At 44.8% G+C, this 20,132-nt stretch overlaps 1 protein-coding gene across 5 annotated transcripts in view; it reads right to left on the reverse strand.

Annotated features, from left to right (window-relative positions):
* Positions 1-20,132, reverse strand: part of TERT (telomerase reverse transcriptase) — a 331,772-nt gene that overhangs the window by 255,866 nt on the left and 55,774 nt on the right. For 4 of the 5 annotated variants that reach the window (XR_010177723.1, XM_063922684.1, XM_063922682.1 and 1 more), the window contains exon 5: positions 1,831-2,013. The exons of the other annotated variant lie outside the window; for it this stretch is intronic. Coding sequence is in view for 3 of the 4 variants with exons in the window: in XM_063922684.1 (XP_063778754.1) it covers positions 1,831-2,013 (183 nt within the window). In the remaining variant the exon portion in view is untranslated. The remainder of the gene's footprint in view (positions 1-1,830; positions 2,014-20,132) is intronic. 5 annotated transcript variants of the gene reach the window in all.

Raw genomic sequence — 20,132 nt, forward strand, 5'->3', positions numbered from 1 at the left:
GGGATTTAACCTACTTTGAACCAAGGCAGTTTGCCCAAATGAAGCAGGGTCAGAGTGAGATCCCAATAGAAGCTCTGAGAACAGTTGCCGATTTGGCCAAGGTAGACATTGTTCAACTTAAAGTAGAACTAGTTAATTTTGTGCGGAATTATTCTGTGTTTAAAAATCCAGATTCTCCTCAGATAACAAGTGTTACTGAAGAAGAACTTGATGATGAGGACACAATGTCCTTGGATATGAAAAATAAGGCATGTGAAAACTGCCTGACCTGCTGCTACCGGCTCTTCATCACAATCTACACTCTGCTGCATATACAAATCTGTTTGTAGTTTACAAAACTCTCCTCACATTAGCTTGTACACCGGTGTCTTGTGAAAGAGTTTTTTTTCAACTTAAAATAATAAAAACTCGACTGAGATCAATGATAGGCCAGGAACTGCTAGAATCAGGTCTGCTTCTCAATACTGAAAGTGACATTGCAGGCAGCTTCATATTTGATGAGATCATTGACACATTTGCACACTCATCTTCCCTTCTCAAAAGGCTGCTTCTTTAATTTTTAATTGATTACCAATAATACTTCAACAATACTACTTAAGTGTGAAGGAGGCAGCATATGCAAGTATTTTGCTAGTCTGTATAGTGAAGTACATGTTTGTTTATCATTATTTTAAACTCCGAACTGAAGTTTGAATATCAGGGAAGTTGATTCACATTTTCTTCTGTTTGCATTAAACATTCTTGGTCTTAAACTACTTAAAAATCCCTTTATATCTGTGAGTTACAACAGTTATGATGGCTAATGTATGTGATGACATTTAAGCAGTGATATTTAATTTTCTGTTATTTATAATTATATTTTGCATTTATTCATGTTTGTCAGTATAAAGGTTGTTTACTGATTTGTTGTGCAGTGTGAACATCGAATATCCAAGAACTTGAGTTTTATTTTGTGTTTTCATCAAACGTTCTGTCTTAAACCTAAAAAAAATAAAAAATGTTCATACTGTAACTGTGAATTACAACAGTTAGAATTTGTGGCATCACTCAAACACTGAGGCTTAATTTTCTGTTATTTATAATTATATTTATTTTTGTATTTATTCATGCACATGCTTGTCAGTTTAAAGGTTTACATTTTTACATACATGTTTACATATTTATAAAGTTATTGCTATGTAGAGTTATGTTTCAATGTCAAGGAACTGGATTTATATGTTTTGTGTTGTTTGTATCAAATGTTCTGTGTTGACGTAAAGATACTGTATGTCCATAACTGTGAAGTACAACAGCTATGATGGTTAATGTGTGCCGAAATTCAAATGCTGCTGGTTAATTTTCTGTTATTTAGAATATTTTTGTAGTCATTCATGCATATGTTTATCAGTATGAATAAAGTCTTTATATTGATTAATACACATTTCATCTCTGGAATTATTTTAACACCACTGTATGGGTGAAACTGGCCATATTTGAAAGGTAATTTTTTTTTTCATTATATACTATGCTAGGTGGCGCCTATAATGGCTGGCTACTACCCTCTGGCCAGGTGGCCACACCCCTTCCAGCATATGACAACGCCCCTTAGTGGGCCCCTGTGATTGCATTTCCCTGGTGGGCCCTTTATGCCCCAGTCCGACACTGACCCCAGCCATATCTAAATCTTTCTGCACATTTTACGTCTGCCCCCCTGCAGTACAACATGGTTTTGCCCAGGTGCACAATTTCTTTTTTTTCCCTTTACTTCCAAATCTAAATCATGCCCTAAGGACATAGCGCAGATATCCTACCTTTTCGTATATATTATTGCAAAATAAATGCTCTACACACCTTTACAAAATAAAACGGAACACTTGTTGCGTTGGATTCTTGAAACTCCATAACAAATTTCTTCCATTTTCTGTAGATGTCATCCAAACCAAATACAGAGGAACCTATAATGTCAGATGTCTTAAATCGCTCATAGTTCAGAACAGCAAAGAGGTTCCTGACTTGAGCATTGAAATGCCACATCTGAAAAAATAAATTATGTAGTTAAGTAAAACCAAACAATGAACACAAAGATCTGAGTGACTAGGGCGTGGACCCCTTCTATAGATCAGGACTCAATTTTGATATTTCCATCTTATGAACCTTGGATGCTACTCCAATTTGGTGCTATATTAGTCTGACTCTTTCCGACTTGGACCAACCCTAATTCCTGTAAATTGATTTGGTATCTACTAAAGGAAAATGGCTGCTAAAGATGAAGGGCACAGTAGCCTATTCACTGGACTTATAGGGAGTAGACCCAGATGTAACAGTAATGCCAGTAAAATATTATTACATTTTAATATTCAAGTGTAAATAACAGGCATGATCATCCAGTTGCAGAACATAGCATATCCACTGCAAATAGTATGCAAATTGATGTCAAGGTAGCATAACATGTTAGTGGATGAGAATTGCATAGAACAGCACACAACATCATAAGACAAAATAAAGTAGCACAGAGCAATATAAATTTTGATTTACAGTTTTGTCCTGAGCCCGTTAAAACTTAGATGAAGTATTTGATTGTCCCTAACCCTCTATTCTCTCTCTCTCTTACTCACCTGCTGTATGTCCCGTCCACGGAAGTGTGGGCTACAGCAAGGGCATCGGGAAGGGGCATGGCTTCTTCATGGAGAAGGGGCATGCCTACAGTTATCCCCCTGTACTTGAGTCCCCCTGTAGCTGTGCCCCCAGTAGTTGTACCCCCAACAGCTGTGCCCCCAGTTAATTTTATCCCATTAGCTGTTCCCCCTGTAGCAGTGCCCCCTGTAGTTGTGCCCCCAGTAGCAGTGCACCCTGTAGTAGTGCCCCCAGTAGCTGTGCCCCAGGTTGATTTGCACCCTGTAGCAGTGCCCCCTGTAGTAGTGCCCCCAGTAGCTGTGTCCCCAGTAACTGTGCCCCCAGTAGCTGTGCCCCTAGTAGCTGTGCCCCTAGTAGCTGTGCTCCCAGTAGCTGTGCCCCATGTAGCAGTGCCCCATGTAGCAGTGCCCCCAGTATGTGCCCCCTGTAGTTGTGCCCCCTGTAGTAGTGCCGCTTTGAATCCCTAAAACAAAAAAAATAGGATTTTAGTACCTACCGGTAAATCCTTTTCTCTTAGTCCGTAGAGGATGCTGGGGACTCCAAAAGGACCATGGGGTATAGACGGATCCGCAGGAGCTTGGGCACACTATAAAGACTTAAACTGGGTGTGAACTGGCTCCTCCCTCTATGCCCTCCTCCAGACCTCAGTTAGAAAACTGTGCCCAGGAGAGATGGACAATTTTGAGGAAAGAATTTATTGTTATAACACGGTGAGTGTCAAACCAGCTCACACCTCAAACACACCGTAGAATGTGGCATTCAGTAGAATACCCACCAACGGTATGAACAAAATACAGCCACAAGCTGAGAGAATATGTAACACAACCATTGTGTCCTCATAAGCAAAAATAAGACCCCGCACACCATGTCATGAACAACGGTAGCAACCGCCAGACAGAGAAGACACACCACCAGAGTGTAACCAAAAGCAATAACTGCAGACACAGTACGCACTGGGACGGGCGCCCAGCATCCTGTACGGACTAAGAGAAAAGGATTTACCGGTAGGTACTAAAATCCTATTTTTTCATACGTCCTAGAGGATGCTGGGGACTCCAAAAGGACCATGGGGTTTATACCAAAGCTCCAAAACGGGCGGGAGAGTGCGGACTCTGCAGCACCGAATGAGCAACCATAAGGTCCCCAAAAATTAGGGCATCAAACTTGTAAAGCATAGCAAAAGCGTTTGAACCCGACCAAGAAACCGCTCGGCAAAATTGAACCACCGAGACTCCTTGGGCATCCGCCCAAGAAAAACCCATCTTCCCAAAAGAATGGACCTCCACCGACTTCGGTGACAGCAATTCAGCCGTAGAACCAACCTGCCAAACCTTATCACAGATTCAGTGCGTAACAGACTGCATAACGCAGTCTCCCAAATAACCATTTATTTCCTACTCAAATAAATGATAGGGTGTTCGTCCCCATCTCTGGTTTGGGACAACACGGCCCCTATGCCTACCTCTGAGGCATCCGTCTGTACAACAAATTCTTTTGAAAAATCTGGTGTTATCAATACAGGTTGTGAACACAAAGCCACTTTTAACGCTTGGAACGCTTTTTCTGCATCAGGGTTCCATTTCACCATATTTGACTGCTTCACTTTGGTAAGGTCTGACAACGGCACTGCTGTGGTTGCAAAATTGGGAATAAACCGTCTATAGTACCCAGTTATTCCCAAAAAAGCCCTTATCTGTTTTTTTATTCACTGGACGAGGCCAGTTTTGTATAGCATCAATTTTATTCAATTGGGGCCTAATCAGACCTCTGCCTATGGTGAAGCCCAAGTATTTAACCTCCTCCATTGCGAGGCAGCACTTCTTTGGGTTAGCAGTTAACCCTGCTTCTCTGATTGAATCCAGTACTGCTTGTACTTTAACCAAGTGGGACCCCCAGTCCGTACTGTGAATTACCACATCATCCAAATAGGCAGCTGCATATTTTCTATGGGGCCTCAAAATCTTATCCATTGCCTGTTGAAAGGTTGCTGGAGCCCCATGCAACCCAAAGGGTAACATCTTATACTGGTATAGCCCCTCCGGAACTGAAAAGGCTGTTTTTTCTTTTGCGCTATCAGTTAAAGGTATTTGCCAGTAACCTTTGGTCAGGTCCAACGTGGTGGGAAACCTGGCTGTTCCCAGCCTTTCTATAAGCTCATGCACATGGGCATGGGGTATACATCAAATTTGGACACCGCATTTAACTTACGAAAGTCATTACAGAAGCATATGCTACCATCTGGCTTCGGGATGAGAACTATGGGACTGGACCACTCACTGTTAGATTCCTCTATGACTCCAAGTTCTAACATGTTTTTAACTTCTTTAGAAACAGCTTCTCGCTGAGCTTCAGGAATCCTATATGGCTTTAAATTGACCCTGACCCCTGGTTCTGTGACAATGTCATGTTTTATTATGGCCGTTCGGCCAGGCAGCTCTGAAAAGATCTCCCTATTTTGGATGAGAAATTCTTTAACCTGATTGTTCTGATCAGCTGATAATGTCTCTGACACCTTTACTGCGGGAAGCAACCGATGTGAAGACACAGAAGGGCAAGGCTCCGCTGACAGAGACAACCTATCTTTCCAGGGTTTGATCAAGTTAACATGGTAGATTTGTTCGGGTTTTCTCTTTCCCGATTGGTATACTTTGTAATTAACCTCATTCACTTTTTCCCTAATCTCAAATGGACCCTGCCATTTAGCTAGGAACTTGCTTTCCACCGTGGGTACTAAAACAAGAACTCTATCTCCAGGAGCAAATTCCCGTATCTTGGCACTCCGGTTATATACTGTCACAACTGAGGGCCTGAGCTGACGGGAGGCAGCCTCAGTTGTAGGGGCTGAGATGTAACGGAACCTGGGAAGTTGTATCAGACCCCTAGACATGTAAGTAACATGTAGAATAACTGCCCGAAGGCGTGACCACGACAACCAGGATAAAAGTCAATGATGTTTATTATGACATACTCCGTAACACAGCAGCAAATAAGAAAACATAAAACTCAGCAGGGAAATAATACAGTTCCTGGGTACTACAGGGTGGCAAGGACCACAGGGCTCTGGTAGTATGAGATAGTTCTTAATAATCTTCTAGGTGGAAAGTCCTTACCAGGCCCGACTGTAGCAATGGAAATAGCCCAGGATCGTACCAGCTGGTGTTCCAGGAAAAGCTGGGCTGCTGTGGGTAAAACGGCTGCTGTGGATACTGGCTGAAACCAGACTGATGTTGACACGGAGTGAATACTGGCTGGAACCAGTTAAATAATAAAATGTAGCTTGAGAGCGATGAAATATGGAATGATGTGTGGAGCTTGAGAGCGGTGAAATAATAATACCAAAGGTGAATGGTAATCTGCAGAAAAGGGTACCGGCACTTTAAGAAGAGCTGACCTCTGCTGGAAGCTGGATGCTGTAAGCAGGTGGATCTGTGGCTGGAAGCAGATGAGTCCAAATGGATATGAGAGTCAGGCTACACCGCAGGTGGAAGGCTGGAGCGGGTCTCTTTAGTGGAGGTTTGGAAATAGGATCTGGAACCTGGAAAACAACCACAGGAAAGAGACAAACTGGAACTAGGTTTGACAACCAAAGCACTGACGCCTTCCTTGCTCAGGCACAGATTACTTATACCTGCAGCAAGGAAGGGATTGGCTAGGCAATTATGCAGATTAACATTGCAAACAACAGATTGGTGGAAATGAACAGTTGACAGAATCCAAGATGGCTGCGCCCATGCAGACACTTGGAGGGAAGTTTGGTTTGTAATCCATGTGGGAATTAATACAGTAATGGCGGCGCCGGCCACAAGAGACAGGAGACGCCAGACTGATAAGTGCACATTTAACTACGCGGGCACAGCGGAGGCCGCGGCTGACGTAATCACCACTCTGACATTCTGCATGTAGAAACTCAGGAACAGCGGCGGAGGCCGCGGGAGACGCCATTCCGGATGTTACAGGCGTTGCGGTGACCGCGTCTCAGAGTGACAGGAGAGGAGGCAGGAATGTGGACATCAGTATAACAGATGGGATCCGGTCCTGGAACGCTGAGCCAGCCTTAGGAGGCATCTGAAGGGTAAGTAATGGCGTCCAGATACCCGGATCGTGACATATACCCTCTGTTGAGCACTTTGGGCCTGTTCCATGTGCTCTCTGACAATAGGTACCACGGCTGCAATTCTCTCCTGCATTTGTGTTACATGTTCAATAACGCTTCTATAAGGAGTGGGCTGTCCTTCCCACGTCTCTTTGGCAATGTCCAACAGCCCTCTGGGGTGTCTACCATACAACAAATCAAATGGAGAAAACCACGTAGAGGACTGAGGAACTTCTCTGATGGCCACTAACAAGTAGGGCAACAAACAATCCCAGTTTTTCCCATCTCTATCAACAACATTTTTTAACACACTTTTTTTTTTTCAATTCAATATTTTTTATTGATTTTCAGTTTTTTAACATAACCAACAGACAAAACAGCAAAACAAAAACCATTTCCTATACTAGGGAATGCGCAGATTCCGGTCTCAAAAATTAACTACAATAACAGTAGAGAAGTGCAGGTTTGGATTTCAGGACACATATCTTTGAAGTTGGAAATAATGTCACGAGTCATCGCAGATCCTTCAGGTATTATATACAAAGTCGCCTATGGCAACAGGACATAGTTAGGCAGCAAATCACATAACAAAAAGGTACTGGCAGAGGGGTGGCCGGTCGCAGGCACCAGAAAACATCAAAGCGGAAGGCGAGGCAATTCTCCCGCATTGGAGCTAATGTCACATTCCCACTCCAGCCCTCCGGCATATGTCTAATCCTCCACACACCCAGACACGGAGCTTACAGTGGCGAGTGCCCAGCTACACCGGTTCTGTGAGTATGGGGACTCAAGCCATCTACCCCACAAATCTCGATATTTTTTCCTCGCCTTCCTATCTAAGTATACATATTTTTCATGAGAGGCTGTATCATTAACAAGCGAAACCCAGGACCGTACTGTGGGCGTATCTTTGGCCAGCCAGAGTCTGGCAATACACACCTTGGCCAGGCCACAAAGGTTAATTACTTATCGTCTGGCGGGGGGGTCCAAGGCTTCATCCTCTATAGCTGATAACACGCACGTCAACGGGGAGCATACAGATGATGGAATACCAGTCGACACCAGGGCGTTAATAACACCAGACCAAAATACAGCCATCTTGGGGCAGAGCCAGATAATATGCCAGAAATCTGCGTTCAGACTGCCACATTTAGGACATCTGGTAGAATGAGTACCCCCTATGTGACACAATCGCACTGGAGTCATATATACTCTGTGTATAATAAACAGATTTGTTGATATCTAGTGGTGGTGGTAGATAATCGTGGAGAGCATAGAGCACCCTCCCATAGCTCATCAGAGATGGAGCCCAGATCAGATTCCCACTTAATCCTAAGAAGGGATAACGGGTCAGAGTAGCGAGACCGGAGTACACATGTATAAATATTGGATACCAGGTTTCTATTCCCCAGGGTCAGTAGGAGAGACTTAACTGGGGAGTCAGTAATCATTGGAGGGGTATCAGGAAACTGCACGTTAATCGCATGTCTCAATTGCAGGTAGCGGTAGAAATGAGAAGAGGGTATATTGTATTCCTGTTGGAGTTGCAGGAAGGATTTCAATATACCATTGTTATACAGGTGTCCCAGGGACGTCACACCCCACCTCCCCCACACCGCCCCAGGCTGCAAGTGGGTCAATTCTGGGAAACATAGGACATTGTCCAGCGGAGTATCTGGGTCTATACCTGTGCCCAACAAGATAACATGCACCCGTTTCCATATAAGAATGGCCTGTTTTATTATAGGGATCTTGGACAGTTTAGGGTTCCCACAGAGAAGCAACTGTAATGGAGAGCCATGAGGATACTCCTGTAGAAGCACTTGCGAGTGTATAGAGAGGGTATTGGAATCAGTCACCCATTCCCATACGTGTGCCAGCTGCGCTGCATAGTAATAAAATCTAAAGATAGGGAGAGCTAGGCCACCCAGCGCTTTTGGTCTAGACAGGATGTCGAGCCTCAACTGCGCTCTCCTACTGGCCCAGATCAAGGAAGATAGCAAACTGTCAATCTGTCTGAATATTTTTAAGTATATATATATATATATATATATATATATATAATGTAGAATGAGGGCGGCACTCACGCAGGCTGATGCAGGTAAAAAAAGTCAGTTTTATTGATCCGACATGTTTCGGGGATTAACCCCGTCCTCAGGGCTTTAACAACCCAAACTGAGCACAGAACAGACATATATACCCTACCCAAAACCAAACAATCATGATAAAATGCCACTCACCTGCTCCACGGCGCCATAATGTGCATCCGGTCACCGAGCAGCGCGTTCACGTCGCTCACCACTGACGTCATCCAACCGCGCCACGTCACCATCACCTAGGTAACCAGACGCTACTCACGCTGGAAGCCCGGGAGTAAACAGTGATCCACGCTGACAGCCCGTGATGTCATCAGATGGCGCTCTGTGGTGCGGTTACCGTGACAGCTACAACATAAACAAAAAACAAAACACAATAAACATATAATAAGTGCATGGCATAACGATCCTACTGCCTAGAAAGGCAATGCATAACAACTACCATATTCTTAATGAGACATATCTCAAAAATATACTGTTAATGTACTGACGTGTGTATCCGCCACTATTACATAACAACTAGACCTACATTAAAGCAGTTAAATGTCAAGGTAATATACATATTAAGGAGGTTTATAAAACAAGTTTATAAAAAACACTGAAGGCCTAGATTTTCATTCAGGCCATGAGGAGAAAGGGTACCCAGTTTATATATCCATCTGGACTCATGTTGTAACAATACTCGATCCCTATCCCCTCCTCTGATGGTCTTAGGGACTTGATCAATCAAAATAGCCCTAATACTCGCCACCCCATGTTTATATTCTAAACAGTGACGAGCAAAGGGTTGGTCACTATGGCCCTTCTCCAAAGCTTTTTTTATAGCACTTCTGTGTAAAGCCATACGCTCACGAAACTGACGTATGGTCTTGCCCACATAGGCAAGACCACACGGACATGTCAAAAGGTACACCACATGTGTAGAGGTACATGTGAGACAATATTTGATGGGAATCTTCTTCCCAGAAAGGGGATGGTTAAAGGTATTACCAATCATAAGTGTGTTGCAGGTGGCGCAACCCAAGCACCTAAAACAACCCAATTTGGTTCTCAAAAAGTGGGATTCCTGTGTACTAGTCAATTGGGTGACATCTAGTTTAACTATATGTTCACCAATGTTTCGGCCCCTAGTGTAACTAGGCAATAGTGAAGTGTGGGCCAATGATGACAGAGCTCCCTCCGTCTGTATAATTGGCCACAATGCTTTAGCCTTTTTAATGTTCCTGTTAGTGGCCGTGGTAAATCTATTGACCCAGGGCAATTTATGATTATCCTTACTGCGGGATTTGACTACAGGGCTCAAGGCTTGTTCACGAGGAATACTAAGAGCCTTGGATCTCGCTTTTTCAAGTTCCCTCAGGGGATAACCCCGTTGTGCAAATTTATGCAACATACTATCCATAGCTATCTCAGTATCCCTAGGATCTGATGTAATACGTCTAACCCGCATAAATTGTGAAAAGGGTAATCCCCTTTTCAATGAACCAGGATGAAAACTTCGATAGTCAAGTAACATATTCCTATCAGTGTTCTTAACAAATAAGGAAGTAGACAGCTTACCCTGACTAATGGTGATAGCCACGTCTAAATAATTAACAGTGGCACCATCAATGACAAACGTAAATTGTACCGGGTGCTGGGTTGCATTGTGACCCTCCCACAGATTAATCAGATCCTCTCTAGTGCCCTGCCATAACACTATCAAATCATCAATGTACCTTCTGAAATAAATTACCTTAGACTTGATAGTAGGGTCCAGATAAAACATTCTAGTCTCAACCTGATGCATAAATGCGTTCGCGTACGACGGGGCCACAGCGGACCCCATCGCACACCCCGCAAGTTGTAGAATAAATCTACCATTAAAGACAAAATAATTCCTTCTTAGAATTTTGTTCAACAAAGACAAAAAGAAAGATATCTCCGGGCCTTGATAAATAACGTTATCTTGAATAAGAACTCTCACAGCTTCAATGCCCGCCTCATGCGGTATACACGTGTATAAACTCGTGACATCCGAGCTGCACAGCAACACCCCCTCAGGTAAATCACCCAGGGCCTGCAGCTGTAACAGGAGGGATGTCGTATCTTTTAAATATGAGGGAAGGGATTGAATGCATGGATTCAAAAAGGCATCGAGATACACAGAGACAGGGTGGTATAAAGACCCTCTGGCAGATACAATAGGTCTGCCAGGAGGGTCCACCAAGGACTTATGGATCTTAGGCAACGTATAGAACAGTGGGGCCTTAGGATGTTCAATAGTAAGAGCCCTTACTGTATCCTCTGCAATAATGCCCTGATCCTTGGCGTTTAACAGAAATGCATCCAACTCTCTTTTGTATTCTTTAGTCGGGTCCATTGTGAGCCTTTTGTAAACCTTGGTGTCTTTAAGTTGACGTTCACATTCATTAATATATTCATCAAGGTTTTGGATCACAATGGACCCGCCCTTATCAGCCTTGCGGACCACTATGTCTGTTCTAAGGGACAGGTTGCGTAACGTTACCATCTCAGATCTAGAGAGATTAAGATGGACCTGATCTAACATAAACATAGTGTCCTCAGATTCTAACATCCGCAGAAACGTCCTGATTGAAGGGTTCAGACTGGGAGGGTCAAAATTTGATCGTGGAGCAATCCTTCGTAGCTGTGATGGAATCTGCGACTCTGAATTATCCACAGATCGCGAGTTGAAATATTCTTGTCGCCTCAAAGTTCTACCTAATCTGTGTAGTTCCACTTTCCTCTCCAAAGGATCCGGAAGAACCGTGGGCACAAAGGACAGTCCTTTTGCTAATAGATGGTATTCTTGATCAGTTAGTGGTACAGAGGATAGGTTAAAAACCAATTCTTTTAGGCTCGCGGCGGTTTTTGAGCGAATGATCCTTTGATTTTGTTTCAAATTTTGACCCTCCCAGTCTGAACCCTTCAATCAGGACGTTTCTGCGGATGTTAGAATCTGAGGACACTATGTTTATGTTAGATCAGGTCCATCTTAATCTCTCTAGATCTGAGATGGTAACGTTACGCAACCTGTCCCTTAGAACAGACATAGTGGTCCGCAAGGCTGATAAGGGCGGGTCCATTGTGATCCAAAACCTTGATGAATATATTAATGAATGTGAACGTCAACTTAAAGACACCAAGGTTTACAAAAGGCTCACAATGGACCCGACTAAAGAATACAAAAGAGAGTTGGATGCATTTCTGTTAAACGCCAAGGATCAGGGCATTATTGCAGAGGATACAGTAAGGGCTCTTACTATTGAACATCCTAAGGCCCCACTGTTCTATACGTTGCCTAAGATCCATAAGTCCTTGGTGGACCCTCCTGGCAGACCTATTGTATCTGCCAGAGGGTCTTTATACCACCCTGTCTCTGTGTATCTCGATGCCTTTTTGAATCCATGCATTCAATCCCTTCCCTCATATTTAAAAGATACGACATCACTCCTGTTACAGCTGCAGGCCCTGGGTGATTTACCTGAGGGGGTGTTGCTGTGCAGCTCGGATGTCACGAGTTTATACACGTGTATACCGCATGAGGCGGGCATTGAAGCTGTGAGAGTTCTTATTCAAGATAACGTTATTTATCAAGGCCCGGAGATATCTTTCTTTTTGTCTTTGTTGAACAAAATTCTAAGAAGGAATTATTTTGTCTTTAATGGTAGATTTATTCTACAACTTGCGGGGTGTGCGATGGGGTCCGCTGTGGCCCCGTCGTACGCGAACGCATTTATGCATCAGGTTGAGACTAGAATGTTTTATCTGGACCCTACTATCAAGTCTAAGGTAATTTATTTCAGAAGGTACATTGATGATTTGATAGTGTTATGGCAGGGCACTAGAGAGGATCTGATTAATCTGTGGGAGGGTCACAATGCAACCCAGCACCCGGTACAATTTACGTTTGTCATTGATGGTGCCACTGTTAATTATTTAGACGTGGCTATCACCATTAGTCAGGGTAAGCTGTCTACTTCCTTATTTGTTAAGAACACTGATAGGAATATGTTACTTGACTATCGAAGTTTTCATCCTGGTTCATTGAAAAGGGGATTACCCTTTTCACAATTTATGCGGGTTAGACGTATTACATCAGATCCTAGGGATACTGAGATAGCTATGGATAGTATGTTGCATAAATTTGCACAATGGGGTTATCCCCTGAGGGAACTTGAAAAAGCGAGATCCAAGGCTCTTAGTATTCCTCGTGAACAAGCCTTGAGCCCTTTAGTCAAATCCCGCAGTAAGGATAATCATAAATTGCCCTGGGTCAATAGATTTACCACGGCCACTAACAGGAACATTAAAAAGGCTAAAGCATTGTGGCCAATTATACAGACGGAGGGAGCTCTGTCATCATTGGCCCACACTTCACTATTGCCTAGTTACACTAGGGGCCGAAACATTGGTGAACATATAGTTAAACTAGATGTCACCCAATTGACTAGTACACAGGAATCCCACTTTTTGAGAACCAAATTGGGTTGTTTTAGGTGCTTGGGTTGCGCCACCTGCAACACACTTATGATTGGTAATACCTTTAACCATCCCCTTTCTGGGAAGAAGATTCCCATCAAATATTGTCTCACATGTACCTCTACACATGTGGTGTACCTTTTGACATGTCCGTGCGGTCTTGCCTATGTGGGCAAGACCATACGTCAGTTTCGTGAGCGTATGGCTTTACACAGAAGTGCTATAAAAAAAGCTTTGGAGAAGGGCCATAGTGACCAACCCTTTGCTCGTCACTGTTTAGAATATAAACATGGGGTGGCGAGTATTAGGGCTATTTTGATTGATCAAGTCCCTAAGACCATCAGAGGAGGGGATAGGGATCGAGTATTGTTACAACATGAGTCCAGGTGGATATATAAACTGGGTACCCTTTCTCCTCATGGCCTGAATGAAAATCTAGGCCTTCAGTGTTTTTTATAAACTTGTTTTATAAACCTCCTTAATATGTATATTACCTTGACATTTAACTGCTTTAATGTAGGTCTAGTTGTTATGTAATAGTGGCGGATACACACGTCAGTACATTAACAGTATATTTTTGACATATGTCTCATTAAGAATATGGTAGTTGTTATGCATTGCCTTTCTAGGCAGTAGGATCGTTATGCCATGCACTTATTATATGTTTATTGTGTTTTGTTTTTTGTTTATGTTGTAGCTGTCACGGTAACCGCACCACAGAGCGCCATCTGATGACATCACGGGCTGTCAGCGTGGATCACTGTTTACTCCCGGGCTTCCAGCGTGAGTAGCGTCTGGTTACCTAGGTGATGGTGACGTGGCGCGGTTGGATGACGTCAGTGGTGAGCGACGTGAACGCGCTGCTCGGTGACCGGATGCACATTATGGCGCCGTGGAGCAGGTGAGTGGCATTTTATCATGATTGTTTGGTTTTGGGTAGGGTATATATGTCTGTTCTGTGCTCAGTTTGGGTTGTTAAAGCCCTGAGGACGGGGTTAATCCCCGAAACATGTCGGATCAATAAAACTGACTTTTTTTACCTGCATCAGCCTGCGTGAGTGCCGCCCTCATTCTACATTATATTCGTTGAGGAGATTCACCTCTGGGAAGGCACCGCAGCAACTTTACCGTATTTAAAGTGGAGTGCCGGGACTTTATGCTTATATATATATATATATATATATATATATATATATATATATATATATATATATATATATATATGGGACTGCTGGAGGACATAAAGAAGCTTAGGCAAATACACCATTTTCACCAAATTGACCCTTCCAGTAACAGTCAGAGGCAGAGTCCCCCAAACCCTGACCTTTGAACGAAGATACACAATCAGTGTCTTAACATTAAGGGATACGTAGGTACAAGGGTCATTCGATACCCATATGCCCAGGTACTTGAAAGAATCTACCCACTTAAGCGGGATATGGATCAATGGGGCAATCGGGATCGGGCCCTTAAGCGGAGTAATGGTGGACTTATCCCAATTAATTTTGAGCCCAGAGAAGTGACCATAATTAGTAATCAAATCGAGGATTTTAGGCATAGAGGAAACATAATCAACGAATAACAAAAGGTCATCAGTGTATAACGCTATTCTGTCCTCTCTCGCGCCCACCCACAATATCTTGAGTAGCTCTAATCAAACATGCCAGTGGCTCAATAGCAATGGCAAACAGAGTCGGGGACAGAGGGCAGCCTTGTCTCGTCCCCCTGGACAGGGGGAAGGAGTGCGACACAAACCCGCTCCCCGAGACACTGGCCATGGGCTTAAAATACAGTAGTTTAACATAGCTGATAAAGTTGGGACCCATGCCAAACCGACTCATAGCCTCCCAGAGGAAGGCCTACTCCACCGAGTCAAAGGCCTTGCGGCATCTAAATAGGCTACAACGGCAGAGCAGGCCTCCCCCCGAGAAACCTGGAAATGAGTGAACAGGCGTCTCAAGTTAACAGCAGTGGACTTACCAGGCATAAAGCCCGTTTGGTCGGGGTGAATGATTTGGGCGACAACCCGATTAAGTCTGGAAGCCAGAACCTTGGCTAGGATTTTAATATCCGTGGGCAGCAGGGAGATAGGACGGTATGATTCAACTCTCCTGGGGTCCTTATCTGGCTTAGGAATCACTATAATTAATGCCTCCGCCATAGACGGGGGAAGCATGTTTTGGGCAAAAATTGTATTGAACAAGCTAAGCAATTGAGGGGCGAAAAATTCAGCATGCTTCTTATACAATTCTGATGGAATGCCATAGAGGCCAGAGGCCTTACCATCAGGGGAAGCAGAGATCGCCATTTCAATCTCCTCCAATGAAAATGGGGCATCAAGAAGGGCTCTGGCTTCACTAGAGATACAGGGCAGTGGAATGCCATCTAAGTAATCACACAGTTCTAGCGGGGAACAGGTCAATTTGGAACTATATAATGCTTGATAGTACGAAACAAATTCCGCCACGATCTGGGGGGTGCGGTCCTGTACTGTCCCAGCCGAATTCAAAACCTCAACTACTGTGTGAGAGGATCAGTCCCCTCTTGCAAGATTAGCCAAATAAGAACTCGGTCTATTTCCTGTAGCATATTGGACATGCGAGGAGAAGAGAAGTCTGTGTTGGGTTTTCCCCCACAGATATTCCTTCCATTCACCCTGAGCACGGAGCCAATCCAGCGTGGAGGCATCCAAGCCGTCTCGCATATATATCGCCTGTGAGGCAACAACCCGGGCTTCCAAGTCAGCTTCACGTTTTCTAAAGGAGGATTTAAGGCTTCCAACCCTTTTAATCAAAGTACCTCTCAGAAAAGCCTTAAAAGTGTCCCAGAGCAGAGACACATCGGTGGTGTCTCCATGCAAAACAAAGAATTATAGCCAGCTAGTCTCCAACTCGGATCCCTCCCCCATATGCGTCAGCCAGAAAGGGTTAAATTTCCACACTGCTTGTCCCCGCTGGCAGTCTAAGTCAATTTGTAGCGATATAGGGGAGTGATCCGAAATACCCCTAGTCTCATATCTGACACTTTGAACTTTAGGCAGGAGCTCTCGAGAAAGGAGAGCCAAATCTATCCTAGAGAAGGAAGAGTGAGAGTGCGAAAAACATGAATATTGCCTCAAATCGGGATATTTCAATCTCCAGGAATCAACCAAACCCAGCTCCGAGACAGTGTCTGCAAATGGAGATTGCTTCGGCTGTGGGTTGGGGGATGCCGCAGACAACCTATCCTTCTCCTGGTTTAACACATTGTTAAAGTCACCCATACAGATAACAGCCACTCCAGGGGATGCAGCCATAAAAGCAGACACCTTTTTAAGCACGTCATGCGAGTATGGAGGGGTCACATATACAGCCAGCAGTAATAGGGGGACGGAGTTAATTTTACACTTTAGAAACACATATCTACCCCATTGATTCGTTTGCACACTATCAAGCAAGAAGGGAACAGATTTTTTTAATTAGGATCGACACAGCGGTATGCATGGAATGGAATGCCCAGCCCACCCACAGCTTTTTGAGAACGTCAATGGCAAAATCTGGGAAGACTGAAATCGGAGATCCGTTCCACATGAGAGGAGCCTTGGTGCGGGCCAATTTCAAAATCACATCCCTATCACGATAATGAAGGAGCTTGGCTATGAACGTACGGGGAGGTGCCCCTGGGGGTAGTGGACGCATCGGGACTCTGTGGGCGCGCTCCACTACAAAGTGTGAGGTAAACTCCTCCGCTCCAAATGCATCCAACAGCCAGCGTTCAAGAAATTTTTCGGGGGAGGCACCCTCCTCTTTCTTGGGCAGGCCGACAAAATGGACATTGGGGGTCATTCCGAGTTGTTCGCTCGCAAGCCATTTTTAGCAGCTTTGCACACGCTAAGCCTACGCCTACTGGGAGTGAATCTTAGCATAGTAAAATTGCGAACGAAAGATTCGCAATATTGCGAAAAGACATCTCTGTGCAGTTTCTGAGTAGCTCCAGACTTACTCGGCATCTGCGATCAGTTCAGAGCTTGTCGTTCCTGGTTTGACGTCACAAACACACCCAGCGTTCGCCCAGCCACTCCTCCGTTTCTCCAGCCACTCCCGCGTTTTTCCCAGAAACGGTAGCGTTTTTTCCCACACGCCCATAAAACGGCCTGTTTCCGCCCAGAAACACCCACTTCCTGTCAATCACATTACGATCGCCTGAACGAAGAAAAAGCCGTGAGTAAAATACCTAACTTGATAGCAAATTTACTTGGTGCAGTCGCAGTGCGAACATTGCGCATGCGCACTAAGCGGAAAATCGCTGCGATGCGATGAAATTTACCGAGCGAACAACTCGGAATGACCCCCATTGTTCCGTCGCAATCTCCCCTCCATATCCGTCATCCTCTTGTGTACCTCCGTCATCTGGGACTCCAGAGCAGTGGTACGTCTACCAAGTGGCGATACCGTGTCTTCCAGCGTGGAAATGCGCGTTTCAACCTCGCCGACCCTTTCCCGGACCTGTTGGAGGTCTTGATGTATAATGGATAGGTCCGCCTGAACCTGACCGATCCTGTCGGCCAAGCGGGCCTCGCTGGCTGTGACCGCATCCAGTATCTTCTGCAAAGCAGCATCCGAAGCCTCCGCAGATGAGGAGCTATTAGAAGGCGACGGTGGTAACGGTGAGGAGGCCGAGTAGGCACCCTGCCCACGTTGGGAACGAGCTGGAGGATTTCTAGCAAATTTTTCTAATTTCGCTGCGGCCGTGTTATTCTGGCGCTGTCTGACCATCATAGCCAGCTGGTTGCGGTAATCAGGGAAATGTAGTATATCAAAACTGTCCAGTCGCCACCCGCTAGAAAAATAGGATTTTGGTACTTACCAGGTAAATCCTTTTCTTTGAATCCGTAGGGGGCACTGGAGTACTCTTGGGATATGGACGGTTCCACAGGAACTAGGCACTGAATAGTTAAAATTTGACTATACCTCCCCTCCATATCCCAGAGTACCTCAGTGTTTTTTTACTGAGCCGAACTGGAGCTATAGAGGTTGACAATGGAGAAATACATATAACCAAAAACGGACAACAATAAAGTTGACACAAAACAAAACTGACAACTAACAGTTGACACCAACCCGATAGAATTTCTAATTTGAAACAGTCGGTAAGAGTGTGTTACCATAATATTCCCTGCACTTACCACAACCAGGCAAACAACTGCTCTGGGTGGGCGTCCAGTGCCCCCTATGGATTCAAAGAAAAGGATTTACCTGGTAAGTACCAAAATCCTATTTTCTTTTTCATCCACTAGGGGTCACTGGAGTACTCTTGGGACGTACCAAAGTTTCCCCCGTGGGCGGGAGAGCTATTTGGCACCTGTAACACTAAACGGCCAAAGCTAGATGCTGATGCCGCAAAAGTATCAAACTTATAAAAACGCACAAACGTGTGCACTGACGACCATGTAGCCGCACGGCAAAGCTGTGTCGTAGAAGCTCCACGACCAGCTGCCCATGAAGTTCCCACAGAACGTGTGGAATGAGCTGTTACCGATGTAGGCGGCTGTAACCTAGCCTGAAGATAAGCCTGACGTATGGTCAGTTTTATCCATCTGGATAAGGTCTGCTTAGAGGCTGGCCAACCCCTCTTGGCAGCATCATAGAGAACAAACAACGTATCCGTCTTACAAACTGTAGACGTTCGGGATACATAAACGCGTAATGCGCGTACCACATCCAGAGTTTCAGAATGTCCTGTTAACACAGGAACTACTATTGGTTGGTTGATGTGAAAAGATGACACTACTTTTGGTAGGAAAGCAGGATTCGTCCGAAGTTCCGCTCTGTCATCATGAAACACCAAATATGGTGGCTTGCAAGACAAGGCACCCAAATCTGAAACACGCCTTTCCGAAGCCAAGGCTAGGAGAAAAATTGTTTTCCAAGTGAGAAACTTAATATCCACTTGTTGTAAGGGTTCAAAATGAAAAGACTGTAAGAAATCTAAAACCACATTCAAGTCCCATGGCGCAGTAGGTGGAGCGAATGGAGGCTGTACTCTGAGGACACCCTGCATAAAGGTGTGTACCGACGGCAATAGAGCCAATCTTCTTTGGAAATAAAGTGACAACGCAGATATCTGCACTTTTAGTGTGGATAAACGTAGACCTCCATCTAACCCCATCTGTAGAAATAACAAAAGACGGGATAACTTGAAAGAAGATGTCGGAAACTTCCGAGCTTCACACCAACCTATATAGGCACACCAAATTCTGTAATAATGAGCTGCCGTAACCGGCTTCCTAGCTCGTAACATGGTTGGAATGACTGATTCTGGAATGCCCTCTCTTCTTAAGAGGGCGGTCTCAACAGCCACCCCGTCAAACGCAGCCGCGCTAAATCGGGGTAAAGGAACGGACCCTGTTGTAACAGGACCGCTCCGGCCAAGGATCGTCTGCGAGTAATCCGCGAAGATCCGAGAACCAAGCTCTCCGAGGCCAATGAGGCGCCACTAGTATGACTGTGACGGACTCTCTCTTGATTCGTTTTAGCAACAGAGGGAGCAGCGGAAACGGTGGAAACAGATACACGAGGCTGTACGGCCACGCGACTGTGAGAGCATCCACCGCCACCGCCTTTGGATCTCTCGTTCTGGACACATACTGGGGCGTTTGATGATTGCGGCGAGATGCCATCAGGTCCACCTGCGGGTAACCCCACCTCTGGACCAGCATGTGAAAACACTTCTGGATTTAATGCCCATTCTCCTGGATGAAAATCCCGACGACTGAGATAATCCGCCTCCCAGTTGTCCACTCCCGGAATGAACACTGCCGACAATATCACTTGGTGATATTCGGCCCAATTGAGGATTCGAGCTAC

Source organism: Pseudophryne corroboree, chromosome 5, assembly GCF_028390025.1.
Source record: "Pseudophryne corroboree isolate aPseCor3 chromosome 5, aPseCor3.hap2, whole genome shotgun sequence".
Lineage (NCBI taxonomy): Eukaryota > Metazoa > Chordata > Amphibia > Anura > Myobatrachidae > Pseudophryne > Pseudophryne corroboree.